This window comes from Aythya ferina, assembly GCF_964211825.1.
Source record: "Aythya ferina genome assembly, chromosome: 7".
Classification (NCBI taxonomy): Eukaryota; Metazoa; Chordata; class Aves; order Anseriformes; family Anatidae; genus Aythya; species Aythya ferina.
Genome location: NC_140302.1, coordinates 21,933,517 through 21,953,826, shown reverse-complemented (window position 1 = coordinate 21,953,826; position 20,310 = coordinate 21,933,517). Strand labels below are relative to the sequence as shown.

The 20,310-nt window shown below is 36.2% G+C and overlaps 1 protein-coding gene across 1 annotated transcript; it reads left to right on the top strand.

Annotated features, from left to right (window-relative positions):
- The first annotated feature begins 5 nt into the window (after nt 1–5).
- On the top strand, nt 6–18,730 carry LOC311439919 (uncharacterized protein). The gene is made up of 12 exons (XM_084526239.1): nt 6–67; nt 938–1,014; nt 7,060–7,135; nt 10,100–10,231; nt 11,086–11,209; nt 12,837–12,897; nt 13,000–13,046; nt 13,525–13,600; nt 14,591–14,692; nt 15,316–16,239; nt 17,057–17,167; nt 17,637–18,730. The coding sequence occupies exons 2-12, from the start codon at nt 986–988 to the stop codon at nt 17,944–17,946; spliced, it is 1,992 nt and encodes a 663-aa protein (XP_084382365.1). The 5' UTR covers nt 6–67; nt 938–985; the 3' UTR covers nt 17,947–18,730.
- Nucleotides 18,731–20,310: the final 1,580 nt, after the last annotated feature.

Genomic DNA, 20,310 nt, shown 5'->3' with positions numbered 1-20,310 from the left:
TTTCCTCCTCCCCGCGCCGAAGCCGGGCCGGGCGGCGCGCAGGCGCAGTGGCGCCCCGTTGGGGAAGGTGCGGCGCGGCCCGGCTCGGCCCAGCCTTGGTGCGCCGGGGGGATCCTGTCAGGGTACGGGCCGCCCGCAGCCCCGCTCCTCCCCGGCGCCCGGGCCCTCCCCGGCAGCGAGTCGTACCCCTCTCCTCACAGCCCACCCCCTGGCCACAGCCTGTCCCCCCCACCCCCCCGCCGGGCCGCGACCTCCCCTTTGCCCTCGTCTCGCTTTTTTTTTTAATTTTTTTCTTTCTTTCTTTTCCCTTCCCCTCGACTCAGCCGTCTCCGAGCTGTCCCAGGCCGGGGCTCCCCGCCTCGCTGGCGGCTCTGAGGAGGGAGCCGCGGCCGCCCTGGAGCGGCGGGCATGGGCCCCTCTGCCGCAGGGGGGGCTCCTGGCGCCGGCGGGTGCTGGCGGTGCCCAGGACCCGGCGGTGCCGGACCCGCCGGGGTTAGAGCGGGGCAGGCGCCCGCCCTTCTCTCGCTGAGGTGCTGGCCTCGCCTCTTGCAGCTGCCCGGAGTTTCTGCTCGTTGAGGCGAGAGGTCTCGCTCCGGGAGCGCAGGGGCAGAGCGGGCTGCTCCGAGCCGCCGCAGCCGGGCTGCCAGCAAGATCTCCGTCCCTGCAGCGCTGCTGCTAGAGTTAGCAACCCACCGCCTCTCCTCTCCGGTTCTTTTGGGCTGCTGGAGAGGAGAGGTGAGTTGTTGTCTTTCCCTCTTGTTGTACCGTAACAGTGGAGAAAGTAGGCTAGCTTGCAGGCGGCAGAACTCGTTCAGGATGGCTTCGAGCTGACAGCTGCGTTTATTTTACCTTGAGAGTCAGCTCTGTGAAAAGGCCCATTGATGCAGAAAGAGATTAGCACCGTGTTAACTGCGCGGTTCTCTCTCCTTTGCTGCAGTGCGCACTTTCACCGTTGTCTCCTGCTCTGCCTGCTCCTGCTTTCACCATGGTAAAGAAGAATACTATCCCCGATGGGTAAGTATCCCTCACACTAAGAGAGGCAGGAGTGGGCATAGTCCTGCCCACAGAGAAGGGGCACTCGCTGCCCCAGGCGCTTGCTTGCCACAAGCATCTTCACCACTTACTGCCAGGTAAGGTAGGAACCTTCTCCAAGACAGCCCAGCCCTTCATCCCCTAGGTGAGTATAATGCTCAAACCTGTCTGTGAGCACATCTCCTTCATCAGCCAGAGTCCCTTCTTCCTAACCTTAACCTCAGGTGCATACTTCTCTGGGGTACTGGAGTGTGGTCCATCCTTACTCACATTTGCTACCAAGAGTTGGGGAAGAACAAATAAGATGGGAGCAGGTGATTGCATACACGTGAAGAGCATTCAGGTCCAGAAAGACGATCCAGTAGTTGTGTTTTGTTATGCAAGAAGACAACCAAAACGTTTTATCAATGAAAATAACAATAAAAAAAGCACTATTCTACTGGCTTTCTGATGACTTGAATGGGAGTGCATATGGGGACCACAAACTAGTCTCAGTTAAAATAAACACAGTTCTATTCTTCAATTCTATTAAGAAAATGTCCAGGTTCTATTAAAAAGAAGTCCAAGTTTAAGAGTTGAACCCATGTGTTACTGCATTACAAACTTATTGGGTAAAAGTATGTGCAGAGATAGAAAGGCACATTGTAATGGAAAAATAACTTAAAATTAATATTTCCTTTTTTTTTTTTTTTCTCTAAGGAAAGGTGGACATTATCCGGGTTTCAGGGAAAGTTTATTAATATGCTTAGGAGGAGCAATAAAATACAAAAAGCATAATTTCCTCTAAAACACGGTGGTCTAAAACCAACGAATAGAAACAAAAGTTATGCAAAATTAAAAAAAAAAAAAAAAAAAAAGAAAAAGAAAAAAGCAAAGCTTCAAGAAACTGATTTTTTTCGTAGCAGGCAAACTCAGGGATTAAAATTAGAATAAAATTTAAGGAAGTGCTACTTAAGCTTCTATGAAAATTCAGTTAGAAAATGGACACAAAAGATTGAACTCTGGAGTGGGTTAGGCTTGCAAGCAGTAACAGAGAAAGCCTGAATAATAACTGTCAGGCTTGTTTTCTTCATACACAGAAATTATTATGAAAACATTTCTCATGCATCAGGTGCTTATTTATCCCTTATTTTTCCCCATTGTTTTTGAGCTGGAGCTGCTTTTAGGCTGTATGCATTTCATCTGTAAGTATGGAAGAAGCAATGGACTCTTCTTTTGGCTTCTGTGCTTAGAAACTAACACCTGTGCCCCTTTCAAGGAGAGGAACATCTGCTGTAGAGTAATTGGTTGTAAAACTAGAATTAACTGATGATACTCCTGTTAGTCATGATACTGAAGTGTTTTCAACTTATTCAGATACTTCTTTTTTGATACTATTAACAAATCAGGCCAGACTTCCTGTACTCCTTCATAGTAAAAATTATTTCTCCCTTTTCCCAATAAAGTCTCGGAGCAGAGATAAGGTGTGCAGTATCCATTGCAGTCTTAGTCCTATAAAGTCACACTAGGGAAATAATTTTATAACATAAGAGAGTACTATAAGAGAGGGATTCAAGTGGTCTGTTCGACTGCAGTTTCCACCAGGGTGTCTGAAACAGTGTTGTCCATAAGTAGTTGTGTATGATGGTGTTTTAGGGGAGAACTAGCCAGTAGAGGGAGTTCAAGCTATCTAAAGAGCTACCACAGTGCTGTGATGGTTTTACTGCTTTATATATGTGTGCGCATCAGCATCCCAAGTCCTACTGTGAGTATAATTTAATAAAGTCAGATTTCAGTTTTGAAAAGCATCTGCAGAAATACCACCTTATTGTGCCTTTTCCTTAAAGGGTCTAAATAAAATCCCAGGAGTGGGGTCTTTTTATTATAAAGACAAAACTGAATTATTTTTACCTATATACTGTGAACATACTTTTTTATTCTAGTGCAGACTTCAAAACATCAGCATTTCATTTACAACAGTGTTAAAGACTGGCATAACTGATTCTGTATTTTGGTCTATGAAATGCATGTTCAAGGGTGGATGGAAGATAAAGATTACAGTAATGCGAGAGTTTAATTGTAAAGCAAAAGTGCTTCATACTGTCAGGCATAGAATGTTTTCATTTAAAAAATGTGGTATCAGAAGAAACTACTTATAATACCTGAGTAATGATTGTATCATTGCCATACAGCTCTTAAGGCACGGCTTTAGTGTTTCAATACACCACCACAAGTGCAAAGCTATGCAATTACTTATCGATATGGGAAGGAGACTTTTTCTCCTGTGCTTTACACATTCACTGTTTTTTTTGCAAGCTATGACACAGGCTGAAGTAAAGGAAAGGGAGAAATCTGTTTTAACAGATGATTAACAGCTCTCTATATTCTCTTCCATCTGCTTTTGACCTTTTTTTGACATTGTGTTCTATCTTGAAAACATGTATAGACCTTTTAGGGGTGTCTTTTCTTCAACAATTATCAGTTATGGTATCTACAGAAGCTACTTGGAAAATAGAGCTGTGTGTATATCATGTAGTAGCAGTAGCCAAAAAGGAAGAGAGATTGCAACTAGTATTTTCTAAATGGTCTTGCTGCAGCTCCCAGTATTTCATACTCAAGTTTCTCTACAGCTACTATATTATCCTTTTTGAATGATTGGGAATTCACTTTCCAAGGTAGGTTCATAACCATAAGATGTTCATAATAGGCTTCAGAATTGTAGAAACACCTGAATTGTTAAGCAAACAATTGTATGGGCAAAATTCTGCCTCAGTTCTGTGATAGTTGATGGTAGTTGGGAAGTGACAAAGACGAAACATGATCCTGAACTGGGAAAGGCAAATAATTAAATAATTTACATTTTGTTGCCTTTCAGATCTTGGTCTGCAAGTAGTCCATGGATTGTTTACCTATTTGAAAACGTAGAGAAATAATACTCTAATTATAAGTGCATTGTATCTGTACAGTATGTAACTTTTATGTGATTCCATCTTAGACTCTTATCACAACATCTTTATAATGTGAATACCATCAGTTCTATGGTATTCACTATAGAGGGCATAGCTCTGCCCTCTATAATGGCAAACGCCTAGATCTGTTTCAAGACACATCTATTTCTGTGTCTGCATCTCAGTGAGACACCACTGCCTTGTTCAGGAAACTCTTACTGCCATGTTTCAGCTACTTCATGTCCAGCTTGTTTTTTAACTCAAGCCTCTGTTACTTTTTAATCACTGCTACAGGAATGATGATTGTGTCAAGTCTTCTGAATAACACCTTTGACTCACGGGTTTCTTTCCATCCAAGCAGGACACAAATTGTGTGTCATGATTCTCATTTGTACTTGTTAAAATACTATTTGTCTTTGTTTCTGTAACTGCTGTTTCAAAGATATGTAACTCATCCATCTTTTGTCCTTTCAGCCTTTATCCAGACTTCAGGAGTTTTACTTAAGCCCTGCCACCTTTACTTCCCAACTATATTCCTTCATCAACCACAAAAATAATTGAGTTCATTTCCTTAGGCATTTTTTGCTTAATTTTGATCTGCTTTTTTTTTTTTTTTTTTGATGATTTTTAGTTCTGCATCAGTATGCTGAATTTTATTATTATTATTTTAAAGGTAACATGCAACATATACCCTTTACATTTTCTGATAAAGAATGTTTTCTGCTTATTTTCTACTATAGAGCTGCCAGGTTTTGCTGATTTTTGCAGAAGTCTTGAGAGGATTGATGAAAAGTTCAGAATTTTCCAAAGTCTTTGTTACATTGCTAATGACAGCAAATAAGATTTTTAAGCAATCTTTAATAACTTCTTGCTGGCTTCTAGTTGCTTGGAATTTACAATAATCATGGTAGATTTCCATTCATAGTTTTCCAAGAGAAAGCTGATTAAAGAAGACCTGATTTTCTAACCTATGATATCCAGCTGTCTTCCTACATAGGCTGATTGGTCTTCTGTGGCTGGAATGCTTAACTTCTACCTTCCTTCAGAATGCTTTTAAACACGGATATGTGAATATGGCCTCTGGCTGCTTGTCCAGTTAAATCCTACTTTTGTAAAGTATGTTGTACATTTTAGTGTTATTGGCACTAGTTTCTATGTCCCTAGACACAGCCCATCTTCTAATTTTATTTGGAAATGGGCAAAAGTTTTAAATAAAGAAATGTAATTTCCAGAGTTATTTTAAAATAGCAAGAGGCTGGAGTTGTTAAGCCTGATTTTCTCATTAATTTTAACAGTAGTTCAGATTAAATATACATCTGAACATGTTGTATCTTTTGATACATGAACAATTAGTATCTTTTTTAGACAATCACAGAATCACGGAGTGGTTTATAACGTGAATTAGATAAAATTTTATCACCAGGATACTTCATTATGTTGTGGTTTTTGTTAGATTCAGTAATATTTTCTGTATATTAACGCTTTTTGCGATCTTGATTCATGTACAATTTATCTGTCTTAAACTAAGAGAAGTGAAACAGTTTCAGAAGTTGTTTTTCTCATTTTACAACTAAATTTAGTAATTCACCTCAATGAAGGTAAAATCGATCTGCTAATTGACTTTTCACATAAAGTTTTTCATATGCTTTAAATATACTGGCATCTCTGAAAAGCGGGTATGTCCAGGGTTTCTTCAAGCACACTGTAGAATTTGTGAACACCAGTTCTTTGGGGTTTTGGAATTACTAGCATTTCAAGTGTTGTAACATAAGTCTTCATACTAAAGTGATTTTTGCTAAATTTTTGTGTGATGGAATATTCTTCATATTTTGCAAAGTGCCAAGAGGAAGTGAAGCAAAGGCTGTTGTTTTGAAAAAGAAGCATATTACAAAGTGAACACATTTGCGAAATCTACCTTTGTATTTTTTAATGAATGTAAACTTAGCGTTTCGTTGTTATTTAAGTAATCAAGAATAGTAACTGATATTGTTGTTTAGGCAACTAACAATAGTAATTGACATTGTTATTTAAGTAACTTTTTAAAGGTGTTTGATTCAGCCAAATTGAAAAACTTCTGCCAACTATAATACAAACAGACTTATTTTTACCTGTTGAACCATACCCTTTACGTAATATTGGCACTACTTGTTTGTAAGTACTGCCCTAACATTTTGAGGGGATGAAGGTTTCTGGAAGTTGAAAAAAGAAGGAAAGAAAAAGACTGTTTTCAAATGTACTGACAATATCTCAGTACCACTTTGTGGAATAAGTGCAGATTTGGGGACACACCTCTATTGTGTGATAACAGCAATTGTGCACAATGTATGTTAGAAGTATTTTCTTTATAACAGTGCTTTATGGACAGTAAAGATTCCTTTTGTTATGGATCCTGATTTTAGATTTGCAAACAATAGGAGTGTCTTTACATAAATTGTGTGGCATGCTAAATAAGCTGATCAATCCAGTAGTAACACTGTTGATATTCTTCTGGCATCTTCTAGGCAACTCTCTTTCATTTATCCCAGAAGAATGTGGATCCATTAATTTTATTCAAATATGTAATACCATAAGAAAAAAATATTTATTATAGTGATACTAAAAAGATCTTAAGTTTCTTGGTTAAACAGGTTATTATTTGATGATGGATTTAAAAAAATAAAAACTTTATCTATAAGGATTAAAGTGGTCATTTTTTTTAAACACTTGTGCACATCAGTTACAACTGCTTGATTATGTGGTCAAAGAATTTAAGAACTATTGGATCCTGTTGTTTGTAAATCTAAAGCTTAATATATTATGCTAGTGGGCTGCATGGCTCATCATAGGAAAAAAAGACAGCTACCATTTATGATTGGAGAAACGTTAAATAACTATTATATTTAACACAGCTTTAATGTGACAAGGTTTCTTGCTATGTAAGATACACATAGTTTGAAATAACTATGATAATTTTAAAGAGGTTATTTTTATGTATTATTTTACCAAAGTTTTAATCCTAAGAGGCAATATCTTTATTTTAGAAGTTTTATATGGAGCTACACGTCTTCTGTTGAATCATGTTGTTTGAAAATACTTATAATAAATGTTTATTTCATTGCAGATGGCGGAGCTTGACACCAGTTGGACAGCCTATACCAGGAACTAGATTTATTGCATTTAAAGTACCTTTAAAAGGGGTATGTATAAACAGTAATTACAGAATGTCTCTACTAAATACAATGCAAAAGTAATGAATAGCATTAATATTCATGCAAGCTTCTGGAAAGTTTTATGAAAAAATATTTTGTGGTATTTAAAATATCAGTCCAGTCATCTACCAATGGCTTTATGTACATAATATATTTTTTTTCTTTCTCTTTTAAAGTTTGTATTTGATGTTACTCTTTTATTCTTCTGAAAATCATACAGTCTCATTTCTAACCAATCAGGAAAACTGATTTGATCACTTTCTGATTTGAGTTGACACTCCTAATTTCATGATCTTATTTAACATCTTTTCTTGACTGTTATGAGAAAAGTCCAATTATCACTATGGAGGGGCTTATAATACAACTAACAATCCAGGCGATATAAGCCCAAATACAAGTTTACAGAAATCAGGCTACTAAAAGATTCCAGCTACTGCAGTACTTTTAAAAATTAGGGATCCAGACTACCAGTTCTGTAAGCAAAAACTTTTATAGTGATATGGAGAAATGCAGTATTCGTAGATTTATTTGATTAATGTGTTAGTAACTCCATTAGATTCTTACTAAGATGGAGTAATGTCTTAATCTATTAAATACACTGAGCCAGTTCTCCATGTTTTTTGTGACAGGACAAAATGTGGAGACTGTCTTTTTTTCAATTCATCAGTTCTTTGATGGATTGAGGGATAGGGCTGCAAATTTGCCCTTCGATATAAATTAACACTTAATTTGCACACCACTTTTATAAGTCCCTGCTTCAGATACACAGGAAAGACGTTTCTAAACTCTCTTTACATTCAACAGCTAGACATAATCTTAGCAGTTAGTAGTAAATATTCTGTCTAAACTATTGTCTGCAGTTTTCCCACACACAAAAAAATATTATTATTATGGCATATTAGTGCCCATTATGTTTTCAGTCACAATTCTGTTAACAGTGACTGAAGTGCAATGCTCACAGTGTTCGCTTCCTTAGCTGCTTTCACACAGTTTTAGTATGATGTTTCTATTGCTTTGACACCAAAGATCTCAGACCTGATATGGGTCATATTCTCCATGGTACTGATGGATTGCACAACAGCCACATGTCTTCCACCAGAGGCTGTCAGAGGGTAGATCTATCCACTGGTGGATATAAGGTTCAGTAGATTTATAATTAGCTTCTTTGCTGTTTAAGTAGGAGAGATTTTTGCATTAGCAGCTCCTGTAATTCCACTTGATCCAGCACCATTTTTTTGCATAGATATACTGCTCTATGCAGGATTTTTTCACTGCATATTTTTCAAGTTCCTTGTCCCTCTAGATTCAGAGAAAGATACTCACCAACTTCCCCCGTAGCTCACTTGTATCTCTCACGAGATACAAAATACTCCTTGTATCTTCTGTGATAGCCTGTAAGGAGCTCATAAGCCAGTGATCGTAAAAGGATAGACATTTTTGCAGAATTCTTGATGAGTTTTTCAGAAAATCTTAAAGTCTTTCAATACATAGTCTTTCTTTCATAACACATGTGACTGTTTACTCAGCCAAGCAATATGTTTACAGATGTCATATTTTTTAAAATTGTATTTCCCCTCAATGTTAATTGTGGGTTCACATAGTAAAAGAAAAAATTCTTTTAAGTTCTGTCACAGACTTTTGCAGACTCGTGTCACCTCAAAGTTAGTAAATTTAGCTGCAAATTTTATTAAAAAACACTGCTGAGTAGCTGAGAGATAACTGACTACTCTTCATTTTGTTTGAACTTAGACAACCTCGACTGTTTTTTCAGCAGTATACCAATTTTTGAAATACTTAGGACAGAATACTTCTATGTGCTTTCTATGCTATTTTTTTTAGCTCAAGCTTCCTAATAATATATTAGCTTGGGAATGTCCTGCTGTTTATTCTTTAATTAGAATTCCTGCCTCTGTTTCTCAAGTTGATTCAAATTACTTGCTAGCATCGTAAATTAGAATCTGTACTGTCAAAAGATGGAGTAGTTAGTTACCCTATAGCATCTGTGGTTCTGAGAGGTGTGTGGTCTGTGGCTGCCTTCCTTTCCATTAGTTCTGAGTACAGTCTACTTGAATTTCTTATTGACAAAGGAACTGAGAGGTGGTTGAGGCTGCTGCGTCTGTTTTGCCACTGTCTTTATGGGTTGTAACAGAGCCTGTGTCAAAAGGCTCTCACAGTGAACAGCACACTATTCAGAGAAAATCCAGTTTTGCGCATGAGGCATTTTCATACCTAGAATGGAGAACACGTTTCAAAAACCACAGCTACAATAGGGTGAGTAAACAATTTTTCCACTGTGTCTGTCAAAATGAAATCAATAATTCATTGTTCACCAACATGCAGCTTTTTTAGCCACTGTATTTTACTCTTATTTAATATTTCCAGTGCTACACATGCAGTAATTTTCTAGTTCTATACATTCTGCCAAGAGATGAAGCAAGGATAAAAATGCCTGCATAACATTTCTGGGGAGAAAGTTAAAACCTTTAGAATAAGTGAACTCTGATATCACAACTTGTCACAATGTTTTTTTGTGAAATACACAGTTAATTTTATGCTATTGTACAGTTTGTTTTGTACAGTATGTTTTAGGGGAAAAGGGTTGGGGTGCTTTGCTTTTTCCTGTTTAGCTACTTAATCTGTGTATATATATATATGCAGCATTTTGTAGGATTTTTTACTGTCAAATCAGTACTTACGCAAATAATGTTTGCTAATGTGCAAATGGAAGTTACTCTGCATTTTGTTGCCTTTTCATCTGAATAGGAACAAATTATTGATTTCTTGTTATTTGGTTCCTTTTCATTTATTAATCTGTATAAAACATGGGTATGGTTTTGATAGTGTAAACATTCACTTTTATAAACTGATGTTTTCTTGTTTAACATGGCTGAATATTACAAATGTTCTGTTATTAGAAGTTAAGCAAATTTTTCTTTTCCATTTTCATTGTAGGCAATTAACCAGAGGCTTACCCCAACCCAGAAATTTACACCAAAAGACTTAATTGCTGCAATGAAAGCCTTAAATGTGGAGCTTGGATTAATTATTGATTTAACATATACTACACGATACTATGAAGTTAAGGTAATGCAAGAATATAAAAAATAAAATAGTTGCTGCTGTATTTGTTTTAAAGTATTTATGTATTTGCTCATCTTGACTAGATAAGTTGAGCCATCTAAACTTACTTTGTGGCTCTAATAGAAACCAAATGTTTTATCACAGAGGAAATAACTCTCTCCCCCAGCTAGTTACATTTGTGGCTTATTTGTATTATGGTTGCTTAGAATAATGGATAAAGACTTCAGCACTAAGCACGCAGAAAAGATGCTGAAGACTTGCAGCCTGTATCCTGAAGACATTCTCATGTATGCCTAAGGTGGGCTTTTTTAGTAGTTTCTTTACTCATCTTCAGTGGTAACCACTAAAAAGTATGCATTTTAAAAATTACTTTATTTCAAATTTGTTACCTGTATAGTCCAAACAATTTTGATTGCTTCCTATTGAAAAGGAAAATAAATAGGATTGTTAAAACTGAATGTTAATCTTTGAATGTACATTGACTTGACATGCTTAGCGTGCAGATGTGTGTATATATGATTGTTGTTGGGAAGGGTAACTATTGCTAATAGTTGTTAAATGTGTTAGAATGGAATTACAAGAATCTGCTCTCTTTAGTTAATGGTCTGCCTTATTGTTAGGGATAAGAAAGTCCTGTGTAGAAACAAACTCTTCTTTGAGATCAGGTGTTTACAACAGAAACGCAAATGGTAGTTTCTGAGAGCATGTCTCTATACAGTCATGTCAAGATCATTTTCAGTTTCTATGCAGCATTTGAGCTACTGTTTTTCATGGGCATTATTATAGATACTGTTTCAGGGTTTTTCCTTGATGCAAGATTTCAATAATGTTCACCATTTTTTTCTTTTTGTTGATAGGACTTACCTAAAAGTGTGCAGTACAAGAAACTTTACACTGTTGGACTTGAAGTCCCTGATAATGCTACTATCCTACAGTTCAAAAAGTGGGTCAGAAAATTCCTGTGGGAAAATGCAGGAAACGGTAAATATCAACATCTTAAGCTGTAAAAGACCAAAATTTTTATTTCAGTGTTAACTGCATCTTATATTAATTACAGTAGATTCTTTAAGACATCTGGGATCTCAGGTTTGTCCTTTTTGTACTCCTTGATGCTGCTGTATTTATGCTTTTTTATTTTACTTGTCTGTGCAAGGGAAGTCTTCCCTGTTCAGTGCTTGTTGAATGCCTTCACCTGAAATCCACCTTCTAAGTACCTGTTTCACAAGGTTTAAATCAGTTGCCTCCACCTAGCTGACATAGTACTCAATAGAAATAAGACTTTTATCTGTTTCACTCAAATTGTCCTCCATCAGTTCAGTGTCACAACTGCTGGCCCTTTATGGATGTTTTAAATAGCACAGAGTTCCTCTGATGGCACTGGGCACTGATATTTGTGGGCGACCTAATGGAGACCGTTTAGTCTCACGTAGCAGTTTTCTGAATTATAAACCCATTATTGCCCTCATATCCTAGCAATTCTTAAAAATCATTTTGCAGACACAACATCAGTGTTTCCACAATGTGGATCTGTTGCCATTTTAGTGTTTTTGCATTAGTACAATTCTCCCTGGAATGATACAAGTGCTTTTCAGGGAAATAAATTTGCAGGCGCTTTGCCACAGCCTGTTTGCAGCTTCTACTTTCTCGCTTTATTTGCTACAGATTTTAACTGTTCATCTATCTGATATTGAAGAGCCATTCCCTCAGACTTTTTTCATGCTAATTGCTATGGTTACTCTGGCATTTTCTGTGAGAAAATACAGTTTAAATTTCCAAGTCCATACAGTTTTTGCTGCAGAATGTAACTGTTGTTTTGCAGTGGAAGGTCAGCTCTGTTGAATGAAAGAGCTCTGGCTTAAATCTCAGGTATAAGAACCTAACCTGGAAGTAGTGGGAAAATTAAAAAGTGTAAGAAGATGGTTTTGTCCTTATTCAGAAAGTTAATGTGCAAGTTCTTTCTTTGCTCTTTTTTTGGCCTTAGGGAACTTACTTGGAAATAATTGTTTTTCCTTCTTGTTTTGATCCAATGGTTCTTTTAATGGGACAAAGCATAGGCTGTATTTAAATCTAATTATTTATTATTCTCAGAATCAAGAGATTCAATTCCTAATTTGTTACTGTTCCAGCTAGTAAGACTGTTTTGGCAGTGTTTATATAAATTCAGAGGTGTGAGAACTTCCATTTTTATGTTACCTTGTGCATTGTAACTTGCCCTCTGTTCCAGATTACCCCCTAAAATTTCTCAGGATTCTTCTTAAAAATAATTTTTAGTAAATTCTGAAGGGTTAGGACACCAACCTAGAATAAACTTATGTAATAGCATGAATGTCCTATTCATCATTCCTCTTTATTGTTTGCTATGGTCTGCAGAGTTAATCTCATTCTTCACAGGTTTAGAAGCAGTTAGTGAGCTAACTGCTGCTAGAGGTCCATCAGACTGTCTCAGTGTGTCTGTTATTTTACAGGAGTGACAGTATCAATTTGAAAATAGCAAGCATTATTTATCATTGCTTTACTAGAAAAGTACAATACTTCTTTTTATCTTCTTTTAATTTCATAGTAAATTTATTTTCTGAACTATTAAAGCCTGTGTTTTCCTTTTTGACAGAGAAACTCATTGGTGTCCACTGTACTAATGGAATTAATAGAACCGGCTACCTTATATGTAGGTAAGGGTTGTATAAAAGCAAAAATCAGTGTTCAAAAAGATAGTGGCTTTATACTAGTCTGTAAGTCCTTTGGGACAATGATCTAACCATGTTTTTCTTCAGATATCTTATAGATGTTGAAGGTTGGGATCCAGAGGCAGCAATCCAAGGTATTTCACACACTTTGAACTAAGGCAAATGTCAAGTTGTAATTCACAATTAACTACAATTGTATTCACAAATACTGTAATTCTATTTTACTATCCTTAGAATTATCTCATGTGCTGACCTCCACAGAACATTTCTCTGACTATTGATTCTGTTCCAAACAAGTTTTGAGCTTAGCAAATTGCACCATAGGAGGATGTTTCAGCTGCTTAACATTTTTTTTTCTTTTGCTTTGAAGGGGTTTTCAGTCATAGGTTGCTGCCACTACTAGTTTTGGTTGTTTAAAATAATAAAAAAAAAAAATAAAATAAAAGCTACAATGATCACAGCTTGCTACACTATTAAATACTTCAGCATTAGTATGACTGCAAATTACTTTTTTCAAATTCAGAATCTCATGGTCAACAGAAACCTGCCTTTTCATATTTTCATGGATCAGTTTGCTTGCGTTTCATTAGACTCGCATCTCTTTTTCTTTAGCTTTTGGTGATGCCAGAGGTCATCGAATAGATGGTCTTGTGTATCTCACAGATCTCAGAACGCAACCAATGAGAAGGTAAGCTAAAGCTTTTAGTTGCATGCTTAAGATTTTCCTGTATGTTTACTGGTATTTTGAAGAATTCACTTACATTCATAAGCCAGAATTAACCCCCTCTTAAACATTTAATATACAACCACACGTATTTTGCAAGACTTCTGATATGAATAACATGAAATACAATGTACTTCCTTTGTTTATCTTTTGAGGTTCAAAATAGTTTTGAACTAGTTTGTACTATTGAGCATTGTTGTAGTTGTATCGTACTATTCCAGCTATACCGAGTCTGTATTCTATCATTATAAATTAAAAAAGAGCCACTGCATAGATTTCATTACAAGCGCTGGTCTGCCTGCTGTTGTTGGTAGAATCAGGTATTTAAAAAATAATATAACAGTTCTAAGGGGAAAATACAGTATGGGAAAAACTACTCAGAGTGGCAGATTGTTCTCAGCTCTGTTGCTCATAGTAGACTATCCTGATGCATAAGAAATATTTAATTTTTATCATATCCACACCCTACTGTACATAAGAACAGCTAACCTTTACATCTTACTAAGTTACTTGTACCAATGATATCTTGTAGCATTAAATTGATTTTAAAATAATATGTGAGTGATCTGGGTTGTCCTAGTTTGATTTGAATGCCCTTTGTTCTTGTTTTAATGCTATCATTCCTTTATAGACTTAAATCATAAAGTTAGTCCCATATCATATTTTTGAATACGTATGGTGCTTGTCTCATATTTTGGATGTTGTTCCAAATGTATGAAGTTTAGGTATTCTTTTTGCTTTCTCTGCAGCCCTCCCCCAAGTAGTTTTACAAGATTGAAGTTCTGTAAGAAATTCATGGATACCTGTAGCTTTAATTTAACCAAAAATTGCTGTAATTCTCAGATGAATAATCTTTGTTTTTTTTTTCTTCTCTCTCAGTAGTATGTTTAAATAAATAAATAATAATAATAATAATAATAAAAAGCTTATATGAGCTGTTTTTATTCTTCCTAGTAACCTTGGAATGGATGTATGGGATTCAGATGAGGATATTGTGCCTCCTCCACATGCCATGGAAGGACCTGTGGAACGATTCCCAAATGAAGATTTTCAGGGGTAATAGGCTGAAATGTGAAATTAAAAGCCAAAACTCCCCAGAGTGGGAAAGATAATTATTTATTACTATGTGTTGTTTTTAAAGCAGCAATTCATTACAATATTACAAGAAGGTCAGCTGATTTTAACAACTAGGTATGGTGTTTTGAAACATTGGAAGTACTATAAATATTGTAATTTAAAAGACATTTTATGAATATAGCCTACTCACGCACATTATATTTACGGAATAAGAAAAAAATTGAAAAGATAAAGGGAAGACAGGGAATGTGTTATTAGAAGTTGCTGAGTAATCAGTTTACTTGGGAAAATTTTAGAGTTCCTTCTTTATTATTCTGCAGTTGTCTGCAATTATTTTTAGTTAATTTGGAATCACTGGTTTTGCCTGTTAAACAAGCACTATAGAATTACAATTGAATGCTTGTCACAGCTTCTACTATGACATTGTTTTAAAGTTTTATAATCTTTCTTACTGTTTAGATTCTTAGTAGCTGTGATACATATATATATATATATTACTTGCAATGTCTTTCATATCAATTCTTAGTTAAAAAAGCTTACTGTCATTAATAACTTGTACTTAGGAGTATAGATGTTCTATTTAAGAAAGAAATTCTTTACAGGTCTGGGAAAAGATTAAGAGCTTATGATGAGCACTCTCAGAATGATTTGCAAGGACAGATACAATTGAGAGATTTCGATTTCATTAATAAAGGAGCTGGACAAAGACGAAGATCATTTAATGGCCATCAGACTCAAGATGATTTAAGAGCACCAATGCAGATGAGAAACTGGGACTACAATAGGGAACCAGGACAGCGGCGAAGGCCCTTTCCTGATCACCAGTTCTATGACAATTACCAAGAAGATACGCAGCTGAAGGACCTAGACTTCAGTAACAAGGGAGCTGGACAACAGCTGAAACCTTTTCATGGACACCAGTTCCATGATGATTTACAGGCAGAGAGACATTCAAGGGACCTTGAATTTAACAGAGGCCGTGGACAAAGGCAGAGATCTTTCCCTGACCATCCATCCCACAACAATTTGCAGGAAGATATGCAGTCAAAGGAGTTTGATTTTGGTAGCAGGGGCCATGGCCAGAGACGAAGGCAGTTCCGTGACCACCAATCTCCTGACGAATTTCAGACTCCAATGCAGTTAAAAGAGTTAGATTGTGTCAACAAAGGTCCTGGCCAGAGACCGAGACCTTTCCGTGACTATCAGTCCCATGATGCCTTACAGCCACAGGTGCAACTGGGAGATTTTGAATTTGTTAATCGTGCTCATGGACAGAGGTTGAGACATTTTCATGATAACCAACCGCACAATGACTTGCAAACAGAGATGCAACTAGAAGATTATGATAATAAAGGTGCTGGACAAAGGCGTGGGCCTTTTCATGACTATCAGCCTTATGATGACTTACAGGAACAGCCTCAGTTAAAAGATTTTGATTATGTTAATAAAGGGCAAGGACAAAGGCCAAGACCTTTCCATGATCATCCTGGTCATGATGACTTGCCACGTGGATGGTGTTCAGACAGGTAAATCACACTTTAGTTGTAAGGCCAGGATTAGAGAGAAAAAGTGTAGAGCTCAGCACTTTTAAAATAAATTTCAAATTAGTTCTTTGATATATAAATATTAAGAAAATAATAATTTGAAACAATAATCCTTCTAAAATCATATATGAATGATCAGTTAATTACCTCTTTACATTTTGATTTATGGAAGGATCTGATTTAAGCTGGAGTGTTGTAATTTCGAAAGCCAATGTTTCCTAAACTAGAAGATTGTATTTCTTTAAATTAAAGCTTATGTTTTACCTTTTTCAGAGTTAACTTGAAACAAAACTTTGTCCCACTTTGTTTTGTATAGAAACTTAGATTTAAACAGCAATTCTCAAGACAGAAGAGGACACAAAATTTTATTTATGTCCTCAGTCAAACTGAGATAAGCACTAATACTAAAAGGAAGTCTTTCACTTATTTCATGAGTTAATAATTTCCTAGAAATCCTTTTGCTTATGAACTTGCATCATATTCTCCCAAATACATATACCACTTATTACTAAACCTGCTGGATTCAGTAGTTAAGTTTCTGACATAATATTTAAAAATATTTTTTATCTTTCAGAACATAGTTCAGATATTTGCCAGTAAAGCCTGATTTAATCATTTTCATTGTACTGGTGAAACAGAGGACAGTGTATCATTACCAAGAAATATTTTGACATGGTGAACTAATAAAGTTAAGATACTTCTATTAAAATTTCATTTGAAGTAATTTTAATTAATACTTTTCAAAGGCCTGAAATCATTTGTATTCCTCTTAATGTGCAATTCTTGCAATTATTTTCAGAAGTCAATCTTTTTCTTCCCATGAAAATGTACTGGAACCTCATTTTTCCTCATCTCCTTCACTTCATAGAGATTACGGGTCTGATAATGATGACTTTAACAGAAGCTATAGGTAAATAATGGATTTCATATGTTGTTTTCTGACTTACCTTTATACTCGAATCCCTTCAGAATCCAACCCCCCAAAAAATAACTGTACAGTGTAAAAATTGGGTTTACTTTTTTTTTTTTTTTTTTTTTTTTTTCCCTTAAATGCAATTTAAACTATTGAATCTGAACACTGAGCAAATGACGTGACTAAATTGTGGTCCATCCATATCATGCTTGAATGTCATTATGAAACAGTTTGAGAATCCCTAATCTAAGTCATTAGCATGAAAAGCACATCTCAAACTGACTTACTATAAAATACAAAAAAACTATTTGCAGTAAGCACGTAAGTTGAAGTACAGATGCTGTATTTAACTCTTAAGTGCTGTCTACCACACAATACTACCACAATATACTCTACCATAATGAGAGTATAAAATGAACTGTTTTATTTGTAAAGATTTCATTGTGCATGTTTGCTCTTCTTACAGTAATCGAACAAATTGTCCAGAAGACAATAGAAGAGTGCATCCTTCGGATGAATTTAACAGAGGAAAAAACAGATTTGCACCATATTCTTCACGTACAATGCATCCATCTTCATCTGTACACCAGGAAGGTAGTTCAATAGACTATGAAAGAAAAACTTTTCAAGGCGAACCTACCAGAGAGATTGAACAAGGCAAAAGATTACCAGTTGTAACAGTTGATTACAATTATGGTCTGCCATTAGATTATGGACCTGAAGAGGAAGAGAGAAATTATGATTTACCTCCAAAAGACTGCTACAACTGGCACTGAATACAAAGGACAATGTTTGCTCAGCTTAGACTTCCGTTTACCTATTTTGCTTTGTATGTGGACTTTTTTTTTTTAAGTTAGGAAAATGCAAATTTCAGTAGTAGAGAACTGGTCTCTGTTGTAAGATCAATTTCTACTGATGTTTGGTTCTTTATATTTATTAGAGTGTATTTGTTCACTGTGTTTGTAGACAAGGTCTCAGTACACATGGAATGAAAGTAGTCATTCCTTTAAGCAAAGTTGGAGCTTTGTACCTTAAACCATACAACTTTGAGTGATTGTAATTGTCTTTTGTGGTTTTTTTTTCTTTAAAATGTATGTAATTTCAGGATGCAAGAGGCATAATAAAATACTGCACCATCAGGTAGACTAGCACTGAGATTACAAAAAAAAAAACAACTATGAAATGAATGAAACAAATTTATGTCAACTTCATCCTTTAATAATAGCAGTTTGTTATTGTTGCTAACGATTACTGCTAACCTTTGTGACATTGCAGTTTAATTCCATTTTTTTGTACCATCAACTGACGTAGGTGTGCTCTTTTCCATAGCAGATTTCTTCCCAGATTGCTAATAACTTGGAAGTAACTGGAGTTTGAATAGTCTAAATGTAAAACTTGCTTTTCATCATTCTGAATATCTCATACTAATTGTGTATTTTTTCCTGATCCCACAGATTATAAATGCTTCAGAATAGCCCAGTGCAGGTGAATTTCACAATTTTCTCAGCAACACATCCAAATGAGGCAGGTCATGTATCAACAAGTTGCCTGTCTCAACTGGCCAAGATTGCCTGTGCCTTTGTGTTCACACCTTCCTGTTTGTCAGTCAAATGTTTTACTCTCCACTTCTGTTTTCTACTGGCTTCTTTTTTACAGCACAGCAGAGTAATCAGAATGGAAGAATAACCTCTTTAGGTAAGTTACTTTTAGAGTCGTGCATTGGAACAGTCTCCTCTGAATTGCCATTTCTTTGGGTCTCAGGAAGGTAGCGCAACAAACAGTAACTAGCAACAGCTCCTACTTTTGTTAAGCACATCTTAGTTCATAGGACAGAAAACAGTATTAATGTAATGCTTAAGTGAACCAAAATTTTTACATTTTTCAATATTACTCCATTTTAATAACTCAGATGTTTCTAAAATGCTACAGGGAAAGCAGTCTAGGTTCATCCTATGACATTAAGATAACTGAAATGAATGCTAAATCCTCAAATTACACAGTTAAGAAACTGCCTCAAAAGCTATATAGCTGTGAAATGTAAAGCTGGAGGGTGGAAGTATACACTAGAAAATTCAAAAAGAACAGTGTTCAGAGCAAGAGCTCCACAGACCTTTTTTGCTTTTTAACTAGCACCATGAAACTCAGATTTCTGAATTCATGGGTCTATGGCTACTAAGTAAGGGCTAGACTTGAGAAGTGTGGAACATCTGGCAATTCCCATTGATTTGTAACACATGCAGAAAGTTCCAAAAATCAAAGGATTCTGTGGATATAAATTCAAAGTGCAGATACTTCATTGCCTTTGCAACTGGTACAGCAACTTTACTTTGTATAATGAACAAAGCCAAATTGTTCCCTCATTTTCACAGCAGCTAGTCAATAGTATTTCCCATTAAATCTAGGATTGTGAGCCTCATTAATATGCTCTCAGGAATGAAGTTCTCTATATGTAACCCAGTTTTGGAACTAAGCACTAAATGTTAAGAAAAAGGAACTTTTTTCCTTCATTTACTCTTTTTTAAAACGAGGGGTAAATAAAGTCTATGCTTCCTTATTTTGGGGCAAGGAAGATCTGCAACATGGGTTACTATATTGCCAGATTAAAAATAAACCAAAATCAACCAAAAACCTTCCTGTTTTTTGTTTTTTGTTTTTTTTTTCCTGTGAGAGAACTGAGAATTAGGGACTGGTGTTACAAGCATTTGTTCTCTTTTTACACTATGTATGTTCATAATGTGAATAAAGAAGAGATACTTGCTCCTTATATTTTTGGCTTTGGATTTGAATTAAGTTTTTAGGATTGAAGTAACCCTACAGTCAATCTACACTTAATTCAGGCTGGGGCTGCTGGGACTCCCTGGATACCTGAAAAGCTGATGGACGCACTGGAAAGAAAGTTCATTGCAAAGAGAAATGTGGCAGGTCTACAAGGAATTAGGAGGGGTGTTAGCTATTACCAGTCCTTGGTCAGTTCCTGCAGGACTGAGAGTTTGCATGCTGCTCCAGTGTTTGGGAGCCTTTTAGCTATCTTCATCTAAAAGTTGAAGCTGCCTTCAGCTGTCCATCTGAAGAAAGCAAAGGGCTGTTTCAAGCCCAAAGCCAAATAAGCTTTCTCAATCTCCACTTATGTTACTACATTA

Bases quoted from the DNA above. Each gene is read 5' to 3' on its own strand.
- LOC311439919 (XM_084526239.1), top strand. From the start codon at position 986: ATGGTAAAGAAGAATACTATCCCCGATGG. The intron at 7,136-10,099 runs GTATGTATAAAC...TTTTCATTGTAG, and splicing joins TTAAAGTACCTTTAAAAGGG to GCAATTAACCAGAGGCTTAC. The intron at 13,601-14,590 runs GTAAGCTAAAGC...TATTCTTCCTAG, and splicing joins AGAACGCAACCAATGAGAAG to TAACCTTGGAATGGATGTAT.